Genomic DNA, 18,128 nt, shown 5'->3' with positions numbered 1-18,128 from the left:
GTTGAAGATGTTGCTGCTTGAAGAAGGAGGGGGTCCCAGGATGCGATGAAAAGGCTTTGCCAGGGTGACCCAGCAGAGCAAGTGCGCATTTTCGACCTAGATGGCTGGATAAGGCAGTGTCTTCTATCCCTGTCGATCGGCGACGCACTCGTCAGTTGGAAAGCGGCAATGACCTGTAGCATGAAGAAATGGAGCGCATAAGGCATGCTGCTCATTTCATTGTTCCTGAGCGCACTCCCAAGCCCAATTATGTTAACAATTCATGTAGTTCTGCAAGTCACAGTGAAAATTATACATATGCTGTATCACTGGTGATGCATGGGGCATTACCGGATTATGCATGCCTGGTTTGCACATTAGGTTCACCCAGGTCACTTGTTGTAGCGTCACAAACCATTCACATTGCCTCAAATACTACTGGATGTCCCATGCACATACGCAAGAGTTTTTAGTGCTTGATGGACATCCATCACCTCTTCTACCTTGTATGTATTTAAAAAGAAGATGGTATAGCCAGCATCCAGAGGATGTTCTCTGGGTGAATGGAAATGAGTAGTGACACAAAACCTGTCAGCTGGAAGAATTAAAATTATAAAGTGATGACGATATAATGCCTTTAATTTCTACTAAATAAGCACTGAAACAGTACACTATGCATACAGAGGTGGTTCTCAAAAGGCTCAGCCAACACAATAATGTTCAAGAATCAATTTTAAGTAGAGAGTAGCAGCAAGTACAGGCCAAGCAGAACCAAATGTATTCAGTGCTAGCTGTAGCAAGCATGATGAACCCAATAAAAAGAACAAATTCTCTAACAGAACCAGTTTAATGCTGCAGAAGCTCAGACCTTGTGAAAGATGATGACAGACATGCATGCCAAGCATGTCTGAAACAAAGCTTGCCGCATGCATGTAAAATGATATTCAAAGGCATGGTCTATGATGAGTTCACAACCAAAAATGTTGAATGACAAGATGTCCATACATTAGAAAGTCTCTCTGAACAATCATACACAGAGAGATCTTTCCACCATTTGGTATACAGAATCAGCACCTGACAGTCATCTTGGGCCTGTGGAGATGAACACAAAGGTACAATGACAAACAGATGCATGCCTTCAGACATCCTGTCATGAATGTCCAGTCGCTTTATGCACTTCTGGCAGCTAGCAGCAGCCAGTAGAAGGCTTAACAACACACCAAGGTTACTAAACAACCTCACTGTAAGGCTCCTCCACTGCCTCGTATAAAATAGTCGTTCCCTCTGCACCATTGTCCACCACGGTTTCCTCAACTGGCCGATACACCTGCGTCACTGCAGCAACAGCAGTGTCCAGGTCTCCTGTTGCTGAAATAATCTCAATATGTGCTGTTGGAATATCTTCTGCACACTCCAGTTCTTCCAAGGTGGCTTCAGTAGCATCCACTTGTTTACTTGACTCTGCTGGCCTGCCAGCAAGCTCGTCTGCACCATCCTCAGCTGCTGTGGATCGCCCTCTTGCCAGTCGTGTTCGTGCTTTGACAGCCCTGGAACTGTTAAACCGCCGCCGTCGCCCTCGAAGTGCTGCGGACCATGTCTGCCGGCTGTGATGGGCCACGCCGGTACAGGTGTGGTCTTCGAGTGCTTTGCGGTTCAGAAAGCTCTGCTGGCAGCTGGAGCACTGGTATGAACGCATATCAGTGTGCAGCTTTTCATGCTCAAGCAGCCTCTGCTTTTGAGTGAAGCCCCGGCCACAGGTGCGACATTCATACGGCCTGACTCCACTGTGGGTCAGCAGGTGGGATTTCAGCTTATCAGCACGGCTGAACTCTTTGCGGCAGCCCAGATGGGCAGCGAAGGGGCACTTGAACCGTTTGACTGAGTCATGAACCAGATAGTGCCGCTTAAGCTTGTCCTGCCGGTTGAATGTGGCTCCACATTGGGAACACAGGAAAGGCTTCTCGGTGGAGTGTACGACGGCATGGACCTATGCCGAATTGAGGAAAAACAAAAGTGGAGAGGTGGGTCATCCACCATACACTTTCATGATGAGAAAAGGCAACAGCAGCTACCAAATAAAAATGAACAAAAGAAATTACACAAGGAAACAGTCACTCTCAGTCAAAACAGGAACATCTTGCTCACAAATTCCAATCCTGAGTCAGTGTCATTATAAAGGAGCCCTGAAGCATTCCTCTGTTGACCAAATGAAACGCCTTGAAGAAGCGTGCTGTCATCCCAAAATAATTTTTCTGACATGTGCAACAGGCAAGGAGAGAGTACATACACAGTACTCAGATTTTGCCATTTCCTTCAAGATGAACTCCCTCCTCTGCTCTCTCTCAAGTTTGCCTCCAGGCACATCACCCCCCACTAACCAAAGCCACAGCTAGCACTGGCCCATGGCAACTAGTCTTCAACTACTATTTTGAGAAGCAGCACTGGCAGTGGCACTGAACTGAACCCACCACTTCATAGCTGGCTGCAGCATTACTTTATCATAAAGCAAATGAGAAATCTAACAAAGGAAGCAGGCCTTACTTTATGCTCCATTTGTGAGTGCTACGTGCCATGTACGACGATGTGCAGTCTTTGTCAAAAGTATACAGACCAAGGGGTCTGCTTCTGAGCCCTACTGCACAGCTCCTCTTGCATACTCAGGGACCTTGATCTCACGAACGCGGGAGGAACTTAAGTCCTTAACCCTACCAAGCTTAGGAGCGTCAAATGTGCTAAAGAGCCCTGCTACACGGCTTGGAATTAAACCTCTTGAGCTGTATATTTTTCACAAAGACTGTAACATCATAGCTAAGATGTTCATGGCAGCACAGTCTACCACTGAATGAGATAGCTCACCAAAAATAAAAGGGGGTTCAGGAGCCCTTCAACATATAGGAATGTATCTTGCTTTTGCCAGCTGGTGGCAATTTTCATTTTACAGCTATAAAAACCTGTCAAATCAAACTTTCATCCAAACTCTTATTATACCTTGATGCCTGTGTACGTAGAATGGTAACATAACTTATATACAAGTGATGGTAGCAACAATGGAGCGGGCTAAATTCATGCCATACGTTAGTGTTATAATGGCACGCCTTTAGAGACAGGGAATGACAAAATCCTTCCTACAGAAAATTAAAGATTCTAACTACGCACCTCACAAAACCACATCCAGCTTATTCCTTGAATGCAAATGGCACCCAGCCAAGAATACAACTAAATTCATTCATTTAACCTTGACAAGGCCCCAAGAACTGGCAGAACTAAATTAAATTATAAAAAGTGAAAGTCATGAAAATAAGCTAGGTAAAGGTACCGTTTAAAGTGCTCTTTCGAAAACACCACCACAAAAGCAGCAGCATGTTTTGAACATTCTCTTGGCATTCAATGTCTTCACGCTTTCCTTTCAGAAGGAAGAAGAAAGCTCATAAGAAGAAAGGTGCACTGAGCTGCACCCAAAGTCAGCCGTCTTAGCAGAATACGTACTGTCACAATAAAAAGAAATGTGAATGGCGCGGCACCAACGTGTGCCATTGTTCGCATTTCTTTTCACTGCGCTTGTACCTTGGGGCTAAAAAAAAAAGACACTATAAGTCAATCATGGACGACTATAGCATTTCTTTGCCACCACCCAGGTACAAGCACAATGAAAAGAAAGCGATCAGCAAAATGCATATGTGCCACGCTGTTTGCATTTCTTTTCCCCACCCCTGTACACTTCCAAAGCTTCCATAATGTCATATAACGCAGCTAACAAGATGTTTTCCAATCTTCAGTGGGACATAGTCGATTACATTACATAGCCGATTACATTAGCCGTGGTGGCTCAGTGATTATGGTGCTCGGCTGCTGACCCGAAAGACGCGGGTTCGATCCCGGCTGCGGCGGTTGAATTTCTTTGGAGGAGACATTCTAGAGGCCCATGTACTGTGCGATGTCAGTGCACGTTAAAGAACCCCAGGTGGTCGAAACTTCCGGAGCCCTTTACTATGGCGTCTCTCATAGCCTTATACCCCTGTCAGACGAGCAAGTTTAGCGTCATTTTCAACGAGTGACACTTGCCTGTAGTGCCATTCGCATCGTGTCACACGATGACCTTTAATGACACTCGCTGCTGAACGCACTCGGCAAGAAGTGAGTTTGGGGAACTCACTTCACTTTTCCCGAGGGGCGAAGTGTATAGCCTCGGTAGCAGCGTTTCGAAATTAGAATACAAAGTCGGCAATAAAAATGGTGTTTTATTGAACGCAGCTAATTTTTTTTTGCCCTCTTGTTCATGTAAACTTATTTGCGTTGCCATTAAATATCTATACTGCACATATTCCGACATTCTTGTTTTCAGCTGCAATAATTTTTTAGGCAGCCGCAGCGGTATGGCTATGGCGGCTACAAACATGGAGGAAAAAAAACATGGAGGAAAAAAAGCTTTTTTTTCCTCCATGGCTACAAAGCTCCTTGATAATCATAAAAAAGTGCTTGCAGTTTGCAATCTACTGTACATTAACTGTACATTAAAGCTTTGAAGCGCGATAAGTAATATTTTTTGTGCTTACTTGAAAAGCCATCGTCACCACTATCAATTCCGAATGACACTTTATTTTTCCGTGTAGCAGCACGCCCCGAAAGTGTCACTCGTTCTGGAGAAGTGCACTTTGTTAAAGTGTCATTAAACTTGCCCGTGTGACAGGGGTATTAGTCACTTTGGGACGTTAAACCCCATAAACTAAACCAAACCAAACCATCGTCTTACTAACCACACTTTTTATTATTACAGTCGACACTAGATAATTCAGCCTTGAAGGGGACCAAAAATTTGTTCAGATTATGCAGAGTTAAAATTAAGAGGATCTTTTTCAATATTACACTTCATGTTGTCGGGACCAAAGTGTCAGTTTCAAAAAACCAGGAGTTTGAATTGAGAAAGTTCGAATTAGTGAGACTCCACTGCACCACCAAACAGTTGATGTTGTATGCAATGAACCAAAATAAACTATAACAGATTTTCAGTTTGTAAGTAAAACACCTTTTAACAACAGAATAGTTGTGCTGATTAACCAGAATGTTCATTATCATGAAATGAAAAAACGGAAAGCCTTTCACGTTATGAATTTCTTCAAATAAATGGCTGTATGGGTAAATAAAAATTTCTTCTTCTCTCTTCACTGTACTTACAGTTTGCTTTGTTGGCTGCAAGTAAAACAATGAAAGTTGATAACTGAGAACTGTACACAGCATAAGCACTGATATTGTGTTCAATAAAGAAAAACAGTCGAGAAAAAAAGTAAAAGGCTGTTTCACTAGTCAAGAGCAAAAAAATAGCAGAATGACAGAAGAAATCAAATATCATACCACGTATTGATATCAACACTATGAGTGCAGGTGAGACATTGAACTGTTCTTCATATTCCCCTTAAGTGTGAGTGCTAACCACACCTGCATTTTCAAAAAGCTCACTTCTAACAGTACCATCAACACATGACATGCTGGTGCAGTGCTCCCATTCAATCGGAGGTATTTACGTGATATCATCTGCAAGGAGCGCTAGAGGCCAGCATGGCATCACCATGTTTGCGCTCCCATGCGCGGCCGCCACAGCCAGGCGCACCATTTAACTTCTGGTAATCTGTGAAATGTGAGTATCTATCACGTCTCGCCATACATTATTTCTGTCCAACCTGTAAAGCCGTGTGGACTGAGTGGACATGAGGCAAAATGCGTGAAACAGGAAAAAGCAGACACACTCAAATGGTTTCATATCGTGAAAACCTCGAGTGCAGAGGCGCCCACTTGGTGCACGGCGTACACTGCTGCCGTGCACTGAATTCACGGATATTGAGACCTGTCTTGTGCACAGCTTAAGTTCGGCGACAGGCGAAGAACTAAAAAAGTACAAATCTACAACAGGGTGCAACTGTTTGACAAGCGGGCAAGCCCAAGAGCTGTGCATCAGGGTGCTGTCAGCTGGAGAGCCGTTTTTCGAGACGCGAGTATAATTCGACGGGCCTGTTTTCTTACCTAGCTTAATTTATCATCTCTATCTACTGAAAGTGACATGTTACTACTGAATCTAGAGGAACCGCTGCACATTGTGTTGCTGCAAGCCTTGATACTAGGTCTTGTGCATTCGAAGAGCACTACGTTGCTACAATCAAAACTGCAGAACATTATTTGCTCGACCATCCTGTCACATAAATAAGGCAGCCATGACAGTTTGCCTTCCTGCTGAAACAGCGTCTGTGAAGCTTCAACAATTCACAGACTACAACTGCTGGAAATATGAGATTCTGTGGCACCAGTTTTGAAACTTGGGCAATTAATCATGCGCTGTTTATATTATTCACGATGTGTCCCACATAAGTAGTAGAGAGTTATCAACTGATATGAAAAGCTGCAAGTCATGCACATTCTTGGGTGCAGTGCAGCCTGCCAGTTTTGCTGTTCAGTTGCTGCACAAGCTAGGGTATTCGCTTCACTGCAACACTGAACTGGCAGCACGGTTATTTCACAGCTCAGAAGAATTCTGCTGCAAACTTCATGATGCACAAACTGCAAACTTCTGCTGCAAACTTATGCACAAAGAGCGTTCCACAGAGAAAAGTGGATGTTGATGCATTTAACAAAGTGCAAAAATGCTACGGATCACGAACAATATAGGCAGGTTACCTCACGGCGTACTTGACACTGCGCGAGCTGGCATGAAATGACCATAAACAAGGCGCGCTAGCCACAACAATGCTCGCGGCGCCTTGCAGAGCAGCCTCAGCGAATAACAGTGCAGTAGAATCTCGATGATACGATCGCAGTTGATACGAATTTCGGGATCATATGAATCAGTAAGCTTATTTGGCCAGAGTGCATCGAGTACAGTGCATTGAGTACAGCAGTGAGCGTTGGTGTGTGACTCGTAACTGCCAACACTGTGGACGTCAATCGCACAGTATGCACCGCGAGAAGTGAGCGGTGATGCAGCTAAAAATAAATTTCATCAGTCTCAATGAGGACCCATACCCCAACTTGCGTCTCTTTCAAAACGCCCCTTTCGGCGACACAGGATTGGGTGGAAGGGACATTTTTAAAAGGGACGCAAGTTGTTATACGGACCCAGGTCTGCACGAATGCATTTCCTGTGCTTCTGCATGCGGATTTTGTTCCGTTTTGGATTTTGGATGATACAATATTTTTTGTGACCCCATGAGATTTGTGACATTGAGATTCTGCTCACTTGATTGCGATGAAAGAATAAGTGCCGTAAGTCAGTTTATCCCCATGTGATCACTTCACCACAGGCTTGCCAAATGTGCATAATGAACAAGCTGTATGTGAGCTGTGTGGCAAGTTGAAAACTTTCTCAGTGCTGTATGAAGCCAAATAAAGTGTCTGTACTTCTCTCTCTCTCTCTCCTGGCAGTATATTCCAACTGATAACCCTGAAGACCCAGGCATGTCATCTGCTTGAGATGATGTAAAATGCTGACAAGTGAAACCATAGTGCCTCTGCATCTAGCTCTTAATGCGCCTCAGAGGAGCTACTCACCTTGAGGTAATGATCCGTTTTGAAGCCTTTGTGGCAAACGGAGCACACGTGCGGTGTTGATGCCCGGTGAACTATTAAATGACGTCGAAGGTAACGCTCGCAGGGAAACACCTTTCGGCAGATTGGACATGGGTAGTTGTGACTGCATGTGGCCTGGTGATGTGCTAAAGCCTCTGGTGTTGCATATCGGTTGAGGCAGTGGGGGCACTGGTGTGGCCTGCAAAGACCACCATACACCATTTTGTAAGGCTCCAACTCATGTAGCCACAATTACGAGTTTCGAAGGCTAAAAACACAGAACAAAAGGTAAAAGAAACCAAAATAAGAAGCAGAGTTGCAGAAAAAGGGGGGGAGGGAAGGGGGCAGCTTGATTATAAATGCCAACATACAACCTGACAGAGTACCCAACAAAGGTAACTCGATACTTTTTACACAGAAAGGCCAGTGACAATGCCATGGCCATGGCTGCAGTGTGCAATGCCATGACTGAATTTATTATTATGTTCAGAGGGAGAAAAAGCATTCACCATCATTAGCAATACCAGTTCCTTCACAGCACTTGAGACAGTCTTCCATCTGATCAAAAATTACCACAAGGTATACACCAATACCCATACCACATGGACAAACTTAACGCCATTAAGTGCTTCCTGCCTCCAGTTTTAATGGCATTCGCGCAGTTTCACACGCATAAATCTAATGGCATTAGCCTGAATGCCATTCATGACCTACTGAGTTTGCCATAGCTAATTCGCCTAAGCAGTGCGTACACTCGTCCCCTTTCCACACGCAGAAATGCCTGAAACTTGATTAGTAACAACTTCCTATCAAGTCACAAATGGTTTATTCTTAACATTCAGTCAGATGAAGCATATCTACTGCCTTTTCAACATGAAAGGCACCACTTTTATCAGCACTTCTGACGCTCTTGACTTGTGTGCCAGCACGCGAATTTATGGCTACTTTTTCTGCTTATCAAGCAAGAACAGCACCATTTTCTGCAAAATAATTTATATATTACTTTTGAACAACTCTGCCAAGATACTGTGCTTGCTAGCACTGTTTAAACTCAGGTGAAATTTTTTACTGCCTTGCAGGCGTTATCATTGTGACTTTCCTATAATGTCTTTCATATAATAACATTAAATGTGGACGTGTAGCACCACATATGAAAATAATGACATTAACAAACTTAAGGCCTTAAGCATTTACAGCCTCTTTCGAGCATGAGGCATGTATATTAAGTAGCTTCTTAGGAAAGAGTGTCCAAGTGGCTTACCTGTTGCCAGCCTTGGCTGTGGTTGTGTTGGGGCCAATAGTGACACTAATGCTATGATTGTCACTGGTCACACAAAGTGAATGTGTAAGCTGGTGAACATTGAGGTCGTACAAAGAAGCCAGGGTGCGTGGACAATGACCACAGCGGTACATCATGTTGCTCTCGTGGGTCTTGGCATGGCTCAAAAAGGAATCAAGCTCTGTAAATGTTTCCCCACACTTGCCCACTATGCACTTGAACACCTGAAGTGGAAAAATGACACCACCATGAGCATTGCTGTGAAGAAGAAAAGTAGGCTCATACTAAAAGTAGCCTGAGACAGAGGCATGACAAAATGCTACCATACACCTTGTACAAAGAAAGCCACCTTAGCCTGACGAAAAATTTGACACACCCACAGTACAGCCAAGAGCATCAAGACTGCCTACAACTGCATTCTATTACTTCCTTTTTTTACAAGACATTTTGGTAAATAAACGACTCAAATGTATTATAGCTACTTTTAAAATGACTAAATAATTTAAAAAATCAGACTACGAATTTACATATATTATGAAAAAGAATGCCAAAATACAATTAGAAGTCTACACCTTGTTTTGCATATTTGCTTATTTTTGCATATTTTGCATGTCTGCAGATTTTGCAGCAGTAGTGTACTCAACAAAAGATATTCTTACATCAATATGCACACTTATATTATGTCTATACTGCAAATGCCCATAAAAAAAATTACAACCAAAATGTACCTAAACTTCAGAAAATTAAAAAAATTAAAATGTTTTTATATGAAATGTTTGTTTTACTTCAATTTTCAGAATATCCTTTTATTTGTGGACATACTTTTCCCAACACCGACTTTTGAGCCATCCCACAATGCAGGCCACTAGGCAAATGCACTCAGCACTGCGCTGAGTGCTTCGTGTGTAATCATGCGGCAGAACATGGGCCGGGGCAAAAAAGACGCCAGCAATGCAAGAAGTGTGAGCCACAGCTTCGGGAGATAAAGATTCTGGGCAGGAGTGGAGAGATGAAGGCGCAGGAGCTTTTGGAAGCATTCCACATTAGGAAGAGGGGATTAGACTGCGTGAGTGATACTTTTTTTTTTTTTTTAATGTGATGTTTATTGCCTCAGGGCATAAAACGGCATGTAATGATAAATGAGGATGCCTAAATAAATGAGTAAAGGTTCGCTGATCTAATGAAATCGAGCAGTGAAGAGTGATACTTCGGTCCGCCTTTTCAAGACTGAGATATCATATCTTGAACGGTTTTGTTGATGCCTGTTGTACCGGTTATTTTGTGCATGCCTTAAATTTTCTATATATTTACTGGCTTTGCAGTAAATAAACTCAGATGAAGTTAGCGCATGTGTCAGTCTTTCTTGTGTACATCTTGCTGTAGCGCTGTTACCATTACATCTCTATGCTGTTTTTCTAAACATGAACTCTCAAATGTACTGATGTGTCTATGCAGCTGCACCTAAGCTCATAGGCAATGCCTCTCAGGCCTTATTCTTAGAACATAAGCAGCAAATGCATACCTTCTCCTGCTTATGGAATGTCAGATGGCTCTTGAGTTCAAAGTAAGTCTTTCCAACAAAGGAACAGAAGGGGCAGCTGTAGCTGTTCACCAGGGCCACATCATCAGTAGTAACCAGCTGAAAGAATTTGCATTTCAAATGCACATAAGTATGAAAGAAAAGCAACTTAGCATGCATTGAAAAAAACTGAAAAAAATAAAGGCAAGCAGAAAACAAGTGTACAGGCTAGCTCCCTAACCTTTTTGCTTCCTGTGCCATCATCTTTGCAGTTAGGGTCTTCCACAGATGACTGTGAGCCATCCGAGACAAGCTGTGCGGGCAGTGTACATGATAATCCATTGGGCCACACCTGCTCAAAAGATAACACAGCAAATAAGCGTCAATCTAAGTATGAAAAACCTCCATCTTTGCATAGTTCTGTTCTCAGCAGAACAGAAGTTGCTTGCAAATATTATGCAACTCATAAACAAATTTGAGCATTTAAATATAGTAGGCTTGGCTTAAGGTGCTAAATTTAAAATTTAATTTCAAGCACTGTGGGCATTGAGTCATCTGCTAGGCAAAGAATTTTGCCTTTCCTCCACCTCTCACAGATCTTGTCCACTTGAGGCAAAGTGGCAATGCTATAGAACTGGCTTGACCCCCACCAACCAACCACTTGTCGGGCTCTCCAGGCACTATGGCTACATTCTGAAGTATCGCCACATAACCAGTCCTCCTGTTGGGCCCTCAGACATGATGCCGAGGTAGTTTATTCTTCTCCTCAATGTGAGTCACAAAAATGGAAGAGAGAATTTGTGCGAAATGAGGAGGAGACAAGGGCATGAAAAGCTAGCAGCAAAGTATGTGAACAGCTCCAGCCATATTTTTAAACCACTTTGCAATGACAGCTGGCTGCGTAGCAGCTTAACAGCCCCACTTCACGAACAAGCATTGTCTACACTGTCCTCGCATGTTAAGTGGATGCAGCGCAATCTCGGGTTAAGGGGACAAAGAATGCAGCAGCACCACGTGTGTACAAAAGCAGGCTAAACAGGATGGCTCCCTGTAGAATAATTTAGAGTTTACACAGCATGAATATAAACTGTACACTGTCACACGGCAGATATAGTTGACTTCTGCTAATACAAAGACATTCAAAAGTTTTGACCAGTGTCCATGGACAAAAAATGCCAATAATTTCAACAGATAACATCAAACACCAGACTAAAGAACTGCAAAATATTACCAACAGGAAGTTTATGAGTGCTAGTGGTAATGCTAAAGGTGCTAAAACAGAAAATTTTCGTTTAAGTTGTGGGTTTGCACTGACCGACACAGACTGTTTGAACTAGGTGTACTACAAGCACATCACATGTAACACCCTTGAACCACCACAGAAAAATGACACCAGTGACATTGAAAAAGACTAAAAAGTTGTCAGGCGGGGAAAAAAAAAAACACCACTTGAGCTCTGTTTACTGAAACGTTGCAGTACAGTGTAAACTAAGCCCAAAGCAACTAACCACAAGTGTAATTGGCGAACCTGCTCGTACATTTGAACGTTCTGTGACCAGCTCAAGTATCGCAGGTAATTGTGACTGGCCCAATGCCTGCACCCTGACCATACCATTTGTGCATAGTTTTTTATGTGCAAACAAACAAGACCATGAGGAAAAGCAGCAATGACAAGAGGCAGGAACGGGCACATGGCATGCTGCAGAAGCTGACAGGGAATGACATGCATGGCAGCAAAGAACATTGTTGTGGACAAGCCAGCTGTCATACATTATGGCGCTGCTTTTGTTACCCAGATGTTCAACTACACATGCCCACACAGGAGGATTGGTGCCAAGAATCTGGAAGTGAATGAATGGTAGTAAATCAGCAGATGGGCTCATCATCTTCTCTGCTTGTGCATTTGTCATGTTTGCTAAGGATAATGCATGCTGCAGTAACAGTGCTGCCACCGAGCCAGAAGTGCAAAATATGTGCACAGCATCTTAGCACCAACATTAAGTGGTGAAGTGTGTGAGGGAAAAATGAGATCAGATCCTGTCAATCATCATCACCGCCCATTACATCACATGCATGAAGAATTCCAACATGAATCATGCTTTCTGCATAACGTGGTAGCTCCCACCACATAGCGTTTGCAGCAGCTCTCATTGATAGCCGATACATCAGGCACAGTGTTGGCACAATGCTCTCAAAAACATGCTATTCGTAGCAACGTGCAGAAGGTTTAATACAATAGCGCAGTTCTGCACAACTGGCACAGCATTCCCACCACTGTGTCATTGAGTTTTTTTCTGTTACGACAAGCATACTACGAGGGGAGTTCCAAAAGTCAGTGCACTTGTACTCATGGAACAAATATATCTGGTAGATTTCTATGCTGCTTCTACTTCAGTCACCTAACACCTCTCGATTAATCTGCTGGCTCCCAACTCATTATGGAAGTCAGGAATGAGAGCACAAGTGAACATCGTGCACAATATCCCATACACTTCCGTGATAAAAACAGACCTTTTGTGATTCTCTACCATTTTCAAGTTTTACAAGCAGTGAAATGCTTCATAAAGCTAAATGCTCATCTTCAAGAGCAACCACTGTCTATGGCAACAGCTGAAACCTGGTTTGCTCAAATTTAGAGTGGACACTTCAGCACCTGTGACAATCATTGTGAAGAATGGCCCAAGACATCAATCTATGCAGAAACTGGGGTGGTATTCTCCCGGTGTCGCCTTTTGCGACATGTCGCATTCGCTCTTCGCTGATTGGCTCGAGCCGCGGTGACGGCGGCGTGACGACACGGACCCGCCTTCCTGCTACGTCATCGTGACGTCGCCCCAATTTACTACGCTTAGTCGAACAACGGAATGCGCTGAAGCGATTCGCGCGGGCGACGGGCTACCGTTAGCGTACGAACGCAATCGGCAGTTGCGGCTTTTGCGCCCTTGGCGTGAAAACATGGCGACGTCCTTTCAAGCGAGAGCCGCCCGCTTCAGCCAATTCAGCACTCCTTGCGATTCCGGTCGGCATGTTTACCGGCAACTACTGGTGTTGTTACTTTTCGCTATGACTTACCTTGCTTCGACGATAAAGTTTAAGCTGCAATTCAGCCTAGTTTTTTAGATACGCTCTCGATTCTGGAGCGCGCAAGCCTAATGGGACCTCCAGCTACACTGCTACCGTCTGCAACTGCCCGAAACGCAGCCGAAACCTAGCAGAACCGTCCGTAACGAAAGAAAAATAGATTTGCAGCTTTTTCGCGGTGTTTTATAGACTTAAATGAAGTACAGCGAGTTTATATTAAATTTGCAAATGTTTTTTTGAACATTAGACGTCATGTGATGGCAAATATTCTTGCTATAAAAGATACGAAACTACTGCTGCTAGTGGATCAGCGGTGGTAAATTGTCGCTTCTCGGAGTGAATGAATGCACCGCAGAGGAAAGTGCCGGCGGCTTTTTCCGTTTCTTCGAGCATCTGTAAGCACTTTTTTAGGCCCCGCCCATATGCGACATGTCGCAAAAGGCGACACCGGCAGAATACCACCCCTGTTGATCATCTCAAAGGGATTATCAAAGGCTAGCCTAGAATCTGCCTCAAAAATCCCTAAAGAAGGACCAAACTTTTCAAAGATTCAACTCTAACGAATCTCCACTAAGAAATTTGAAGACAAACAAAAAATCTGCTGGCTAAGCTCCTCATCTCTTGAAGGAAGGAAAAGAGGCTCATCATGTAGATTTTGCAGACTTTCTTCAGCAAATTCAAGAAAGGAAAAGCCCCAATTTCAAAAACACTGTCACTAGTGCTGCAACTTTCTTTTTCAAGTTTGTCCTTGCAATAAAAGAAAGCAGCGCTAGAGCTGGCAAAAGCCAGAGGAGTGAAGTCCACCACCAAAACGACATTCACAATTTTTTTTTTTTTCACCCAGGATAGAATTGTAGCTGTCATTTCATCTGAGAAGAGCAGACTTTGATGGCTGAGGTGTGCTCTATGAAATGCCTCAATTAAGTTTTTGAGAAACTGAGAGCATGCCATTCCCAGTCAAATCTGGGCGACCAGTTCCTTCACAGCAACAATGTGTACCCCATCACGACATGGCAATCACCCTCATCAATGGTGCTTTGGCATCACTTTTTGGAGCTTCTAAATTACTCACTGGGCCTGATTCTCTCTGATTTATGATCGTCCTCCAAAATCAAGGCCAGCATGTATGGGAAAAGCTTTCAATACCAATGAAAGAATTTCAAAAGCACTTTCAAAAGTAGATACACCGTCCTTAAAAGTGCACTGATATGAAGATTATATGAAGAAATGAAGAAAGATGATCCTTTTCCAGAATTCAAAAAATCTTGGTAAATACAATCTTTTATATTAACAGTGCACACACTTTTGGAACTCCCCTTGAACTAAAATAATGCCACAAATCATAGAAAAATTCCTTAACACAGTTATTGCTACAAGCAGAGTCCTTCAATACCGCTTTATGGCCATGAAACTCCTCTGCAACTCTATGGGAGAGCTTGGTGCACTGCCTAAAGCAGCTGCACAGCGGTGCTGGCATCAATTGAGGAGCATGTTTCGGCGAGTGGAAGTCAGCCTAACTGCGTAGAAGGTGACATTTTGTGATATGTTGTTTTCTTGTTCTACAGTTTTATCATGTGCTCAGTGGAAGTGTGCGAATATAACTGTTTTAGTGAACAAGATCCCACTCTCTGTGAATGATGCCTTCACCTTGTATGACGGGCTGCCACTCCAACTACAGGATGATGAAAAGGTGTTTCTTTTAGGGCGAAAGCACTAATCTGGAGGTTCAGAGCCTAGCAAAATCGCCTCCTGCAGGTTGTATGTCCGCGAAGCGCGAGCGCACCGTCCCCTGGAACTGCCTGCCCATCGTCGTCTTCTACGTGGCACTAATCAGGTGGTTCTGACCCAAGCAAAATCGTCTCTTGCCAATTGCATGTCCGAGAAGTGCGAGCGCTCCGTTCCGGGGCACTGCCCGCTCATCGCTGTCTTTTACGTGGCACTAATCTCGCGGTTCTGACCCAAGCAAATCATCTCTTGCCGATTGTACATCCGAGAAGTGCGAGCACTCTGTTCCAGGGGACTGCCTGCTCACTGTAGTCTTCTACAAGGCACTAATCCGGTGGTTCTGACCCAAGTAAATCGTCTCTTGCCGATTGTACATCAGAGAAGTACGAGTGCTCCATCCAACGGCACTGCCCAACCATTGTCGTCTTACGTCGTACTAATCTGGTGGTTCTGACCAGAGCAAAATCGTCTCTTGCCAACTGTATGTCCGAGAAGTGCAAGCGCTCCGTTCCGGGGCACTGCCCGCTCATCACTGTCTTCTACGTGGCACTACTCCGGTGGTTCGAACCCAAGTAAATCGTCTCTTGCCAAATTTATGACCGAGAAGCGCAAGCGCTCCATTCCAGGGCCCTGCCTGCTCATCGTCATCTTTTACGTGGCACTAATCCGGTGGGTCTGACCCAAGTAAATTGTCTCTTGCCGATTGTACACTGGAGAAGCACGAGTGCTCTATCCCACAGCACTGCCTGCCCAGTGTCGTCTTCTACAAGGCACTAATCCGGTGGTTCTGACCCAAGCAAAATCGTCTCTTGCCAATTGTATGACTGAGAAGTGCGAGCGCTCCGTTCCGGGGCACTGCCCGCTAATCGTTGTCTCTTACATCGTACTAATCTGGTGGTTCTGACCCAAGCAAAATCGTCTCTTGCCAATTGTATGTCCGAGAAGTGCAGGCGCTTCGTTCAGGGGCAGTGCTCACTCATCATTGTCTTTTATGCAGCACAAATCCATGCTTTTGCACTGATTCGAATGTAGTAAACATTATCTGTCATTTTTTTTTTGTTTCCCGTCTGATGCTGAACCGCAAGAAAGTGGAGACGTGCCATTCCTTGAAATGAAGTTGGTGTCTTCCCTTTCGAATTGCCAAACGCAAGTGTTTGCGAGAAACATTTCAATCCCACTGACATCGTTTGGCATGACAAGTTAGTAGTGAATGGGGACGCTGACGTGACCTGCCCAAGCTGAAGCCTGACGCTGTTCCTAGGATATCTGAAGGGCTCGAAGCGAAAACCATGTTTTCGAGCTATTAACAAAGCAATGCCACATTGTATCGGATGCTGCACAACAATAGATACTTTGGATAACTCGTGCCCGAACTACCCGGCCATCGGCGACGCCACGGAAACAGGTAATGACGGTGAGCCTCAGTGTCAACACAGATCGCTGGCTAATGTCAACAGGTCATAGCATCAAATGCTAAAAGAAGGCACAGGCTGGAATGACACCCTTCCATTTTTTTTTTTCAGATGCTGAAACAAAGTACACATTCAGGTTTGGAACGCCTACAGTTGTAAAGCTGTGATTCCTGTACAGCTTGGGATTGTGCAACAGGTTTATAGATTTGGAGACTGTCCAAACCTGAATGTGTACTTTGTTTCAGATGCAACAATCCCAAGCTGTACAGGAATCGCAGCTTTGCAACTGTAGGCACAAAATGCCCAGTCAGTGGAGGCAAAATTTTGAGTCATTAAAAACTGCTATGCTGACTCTTCTTTCTGAGCTCGTTTTAGTATATGTTGTGGGATATACAGATATCCCTCACTGCCCCCGCGCCGAGTCACGCGATGAGAGCGCGCTGCAGGGCTTGGGGAGAGGGGCCACCCAGCCACTCTCCTCACTCCCAGCTCGGACGTGACGTCACGCCTACGCACTGGCTATGTAGGGAAGGGGTGAACGACTTTCCTTGAAGGCAACTGATTGCCCAAGGGGTTGGCAATGTCGTAGGGGTTAAAAAGGGAGCCGCGCGCGGCGGGGACCTCTCTCTTGCCGCGGTGCTACTGCCGCTCTGCCCCGCCGACCCGCTTCCTGCCCGCGCCTCCCGGACTACCACACGCCGGTCGACGACGCCTTGGTAAGCTACTGAACCTTATATTATCGGATAGAACATTCTTCCGCAGTGTGCTTTGCCTTGCACTAGGTTAATAAACTGTTTCCTAGCGTACTCTGTCGTTGCCTATTTCGTCCGAACCCGCCGTGGCTGTGACTCTGCGCCACGGGTTGGGGACACGAGTCTCGCGTACGAGAAACGCCTGCATGTAGCCGGCACGGAAGCTCGCCTTCCCGGCCGGCTGGACACGGAGTGACCCCATATTTGGCAGCCCAACGTGGGGCCTGCTCTTGAAACATTGGACGACTGTCTGTTCGGTTCGAGGAACGCTCTTTGTCCGGACTTGACAAGTGCTAGGCCTAGTGTGAATTTTGATCGCTAGGACCTGCGGCATGCTTTCTTGAGTGCGAGGTGTATTGCGCTGCAGGATGTTTGAACTTTTCAACATGCTCAGCATGTTTTCGTCAAGTTTTCTCAAGTTTCTTCAGCACGAGAACCACTTGGTCCGCATCGAGGGAGCGCGAGGCCTAGCGCCCGCGGAGTTGCCGAGCCCGAAGCGAGTGAGTACGGACGCCACCTGGGTGGTCCGAGTTCTCTGTATATATTTTCTCGCTTTTATTTTTTCGACTCTGGGAGTCGCGGCTCCGGGAGCCGGGTGGCCTGGGACCACGGGTGCCGCTATGAGCTCGCTGGTATCGCAGCTCGGCACCGGGCGCTCCGACACCGTCCAATACGGTGGGCGCCGGCCGCTCAGAAGCTGCTTCGTGCAGTGAGCGGGGTAGGACCACCCCACAAAGCTGATGTCTCCTCGCGGCTGCGCGCACGAAACCCGTTTCGGGTCTTTCATTTGTTGGGGGTCGTCGACCGTCACAATGGTAGCGAGGCCTAAG

At 45.1% G+C, this 18,128-nt stretch overlaps 1 protein-coding gene across 1 annotated transcript in view; it reads right to left on the bottom strand.

The window, feature by feature from the left end:
* Positions 1-807: 807 nt before the first annotated feature.
* LOC149351133 (zinc finger protein 341-like) overlaps positions 808-18,128 on the bottom strand; it is a 44,608-nt gene continuing 27,287 nt past the window's right edge. Inside the window, exons 8-12 of the mRNA XM_089580393.1 lie at positions 10,570-10,680; positions 10,332-10,448; positions 8,792-9,033; positions 7,513-7,729; positions 808-1,966 (exon numbers count right to left, since the gene is read on the bottom strand). Coding sequence (XP_089436519.1) covers positions 1,208-1,966; positions 7,513-7,729; positions 8,792-9,033; positions 10,332-10,448; positions 10,570-10,680 — 1,446 coding nt within the window. The 3' untranslated portion in view covers positions 808-1,207. The remainder of the gene's footprint in view (positions 1,967-7,512; positions 7,730-8,791; positions 9,034-10,331; positions 10,449-10,569; positions 10,681-18,128) is intronic.

Source organism: Amblyomma mixtum, chromosome 3 (genome assembly GCF_055824585.1).
Source record: "Amblyomma mixtum isolate Tamu chromosome 3, ASM5582458v1, whole genome shotgun sequence".
NCBI classification, from domain to species: Eukaryota; Metazoa; Arthropoda; class Arachnida; order Ixodida; family Ixodidae; genus Amblyomma; species Amblyomma mixtum.
The sequence above is the reverse complement of the archived record's forward strand: the minus strand, read 5'-3'. Positions and strand labels throughout refer to the sequence as shown.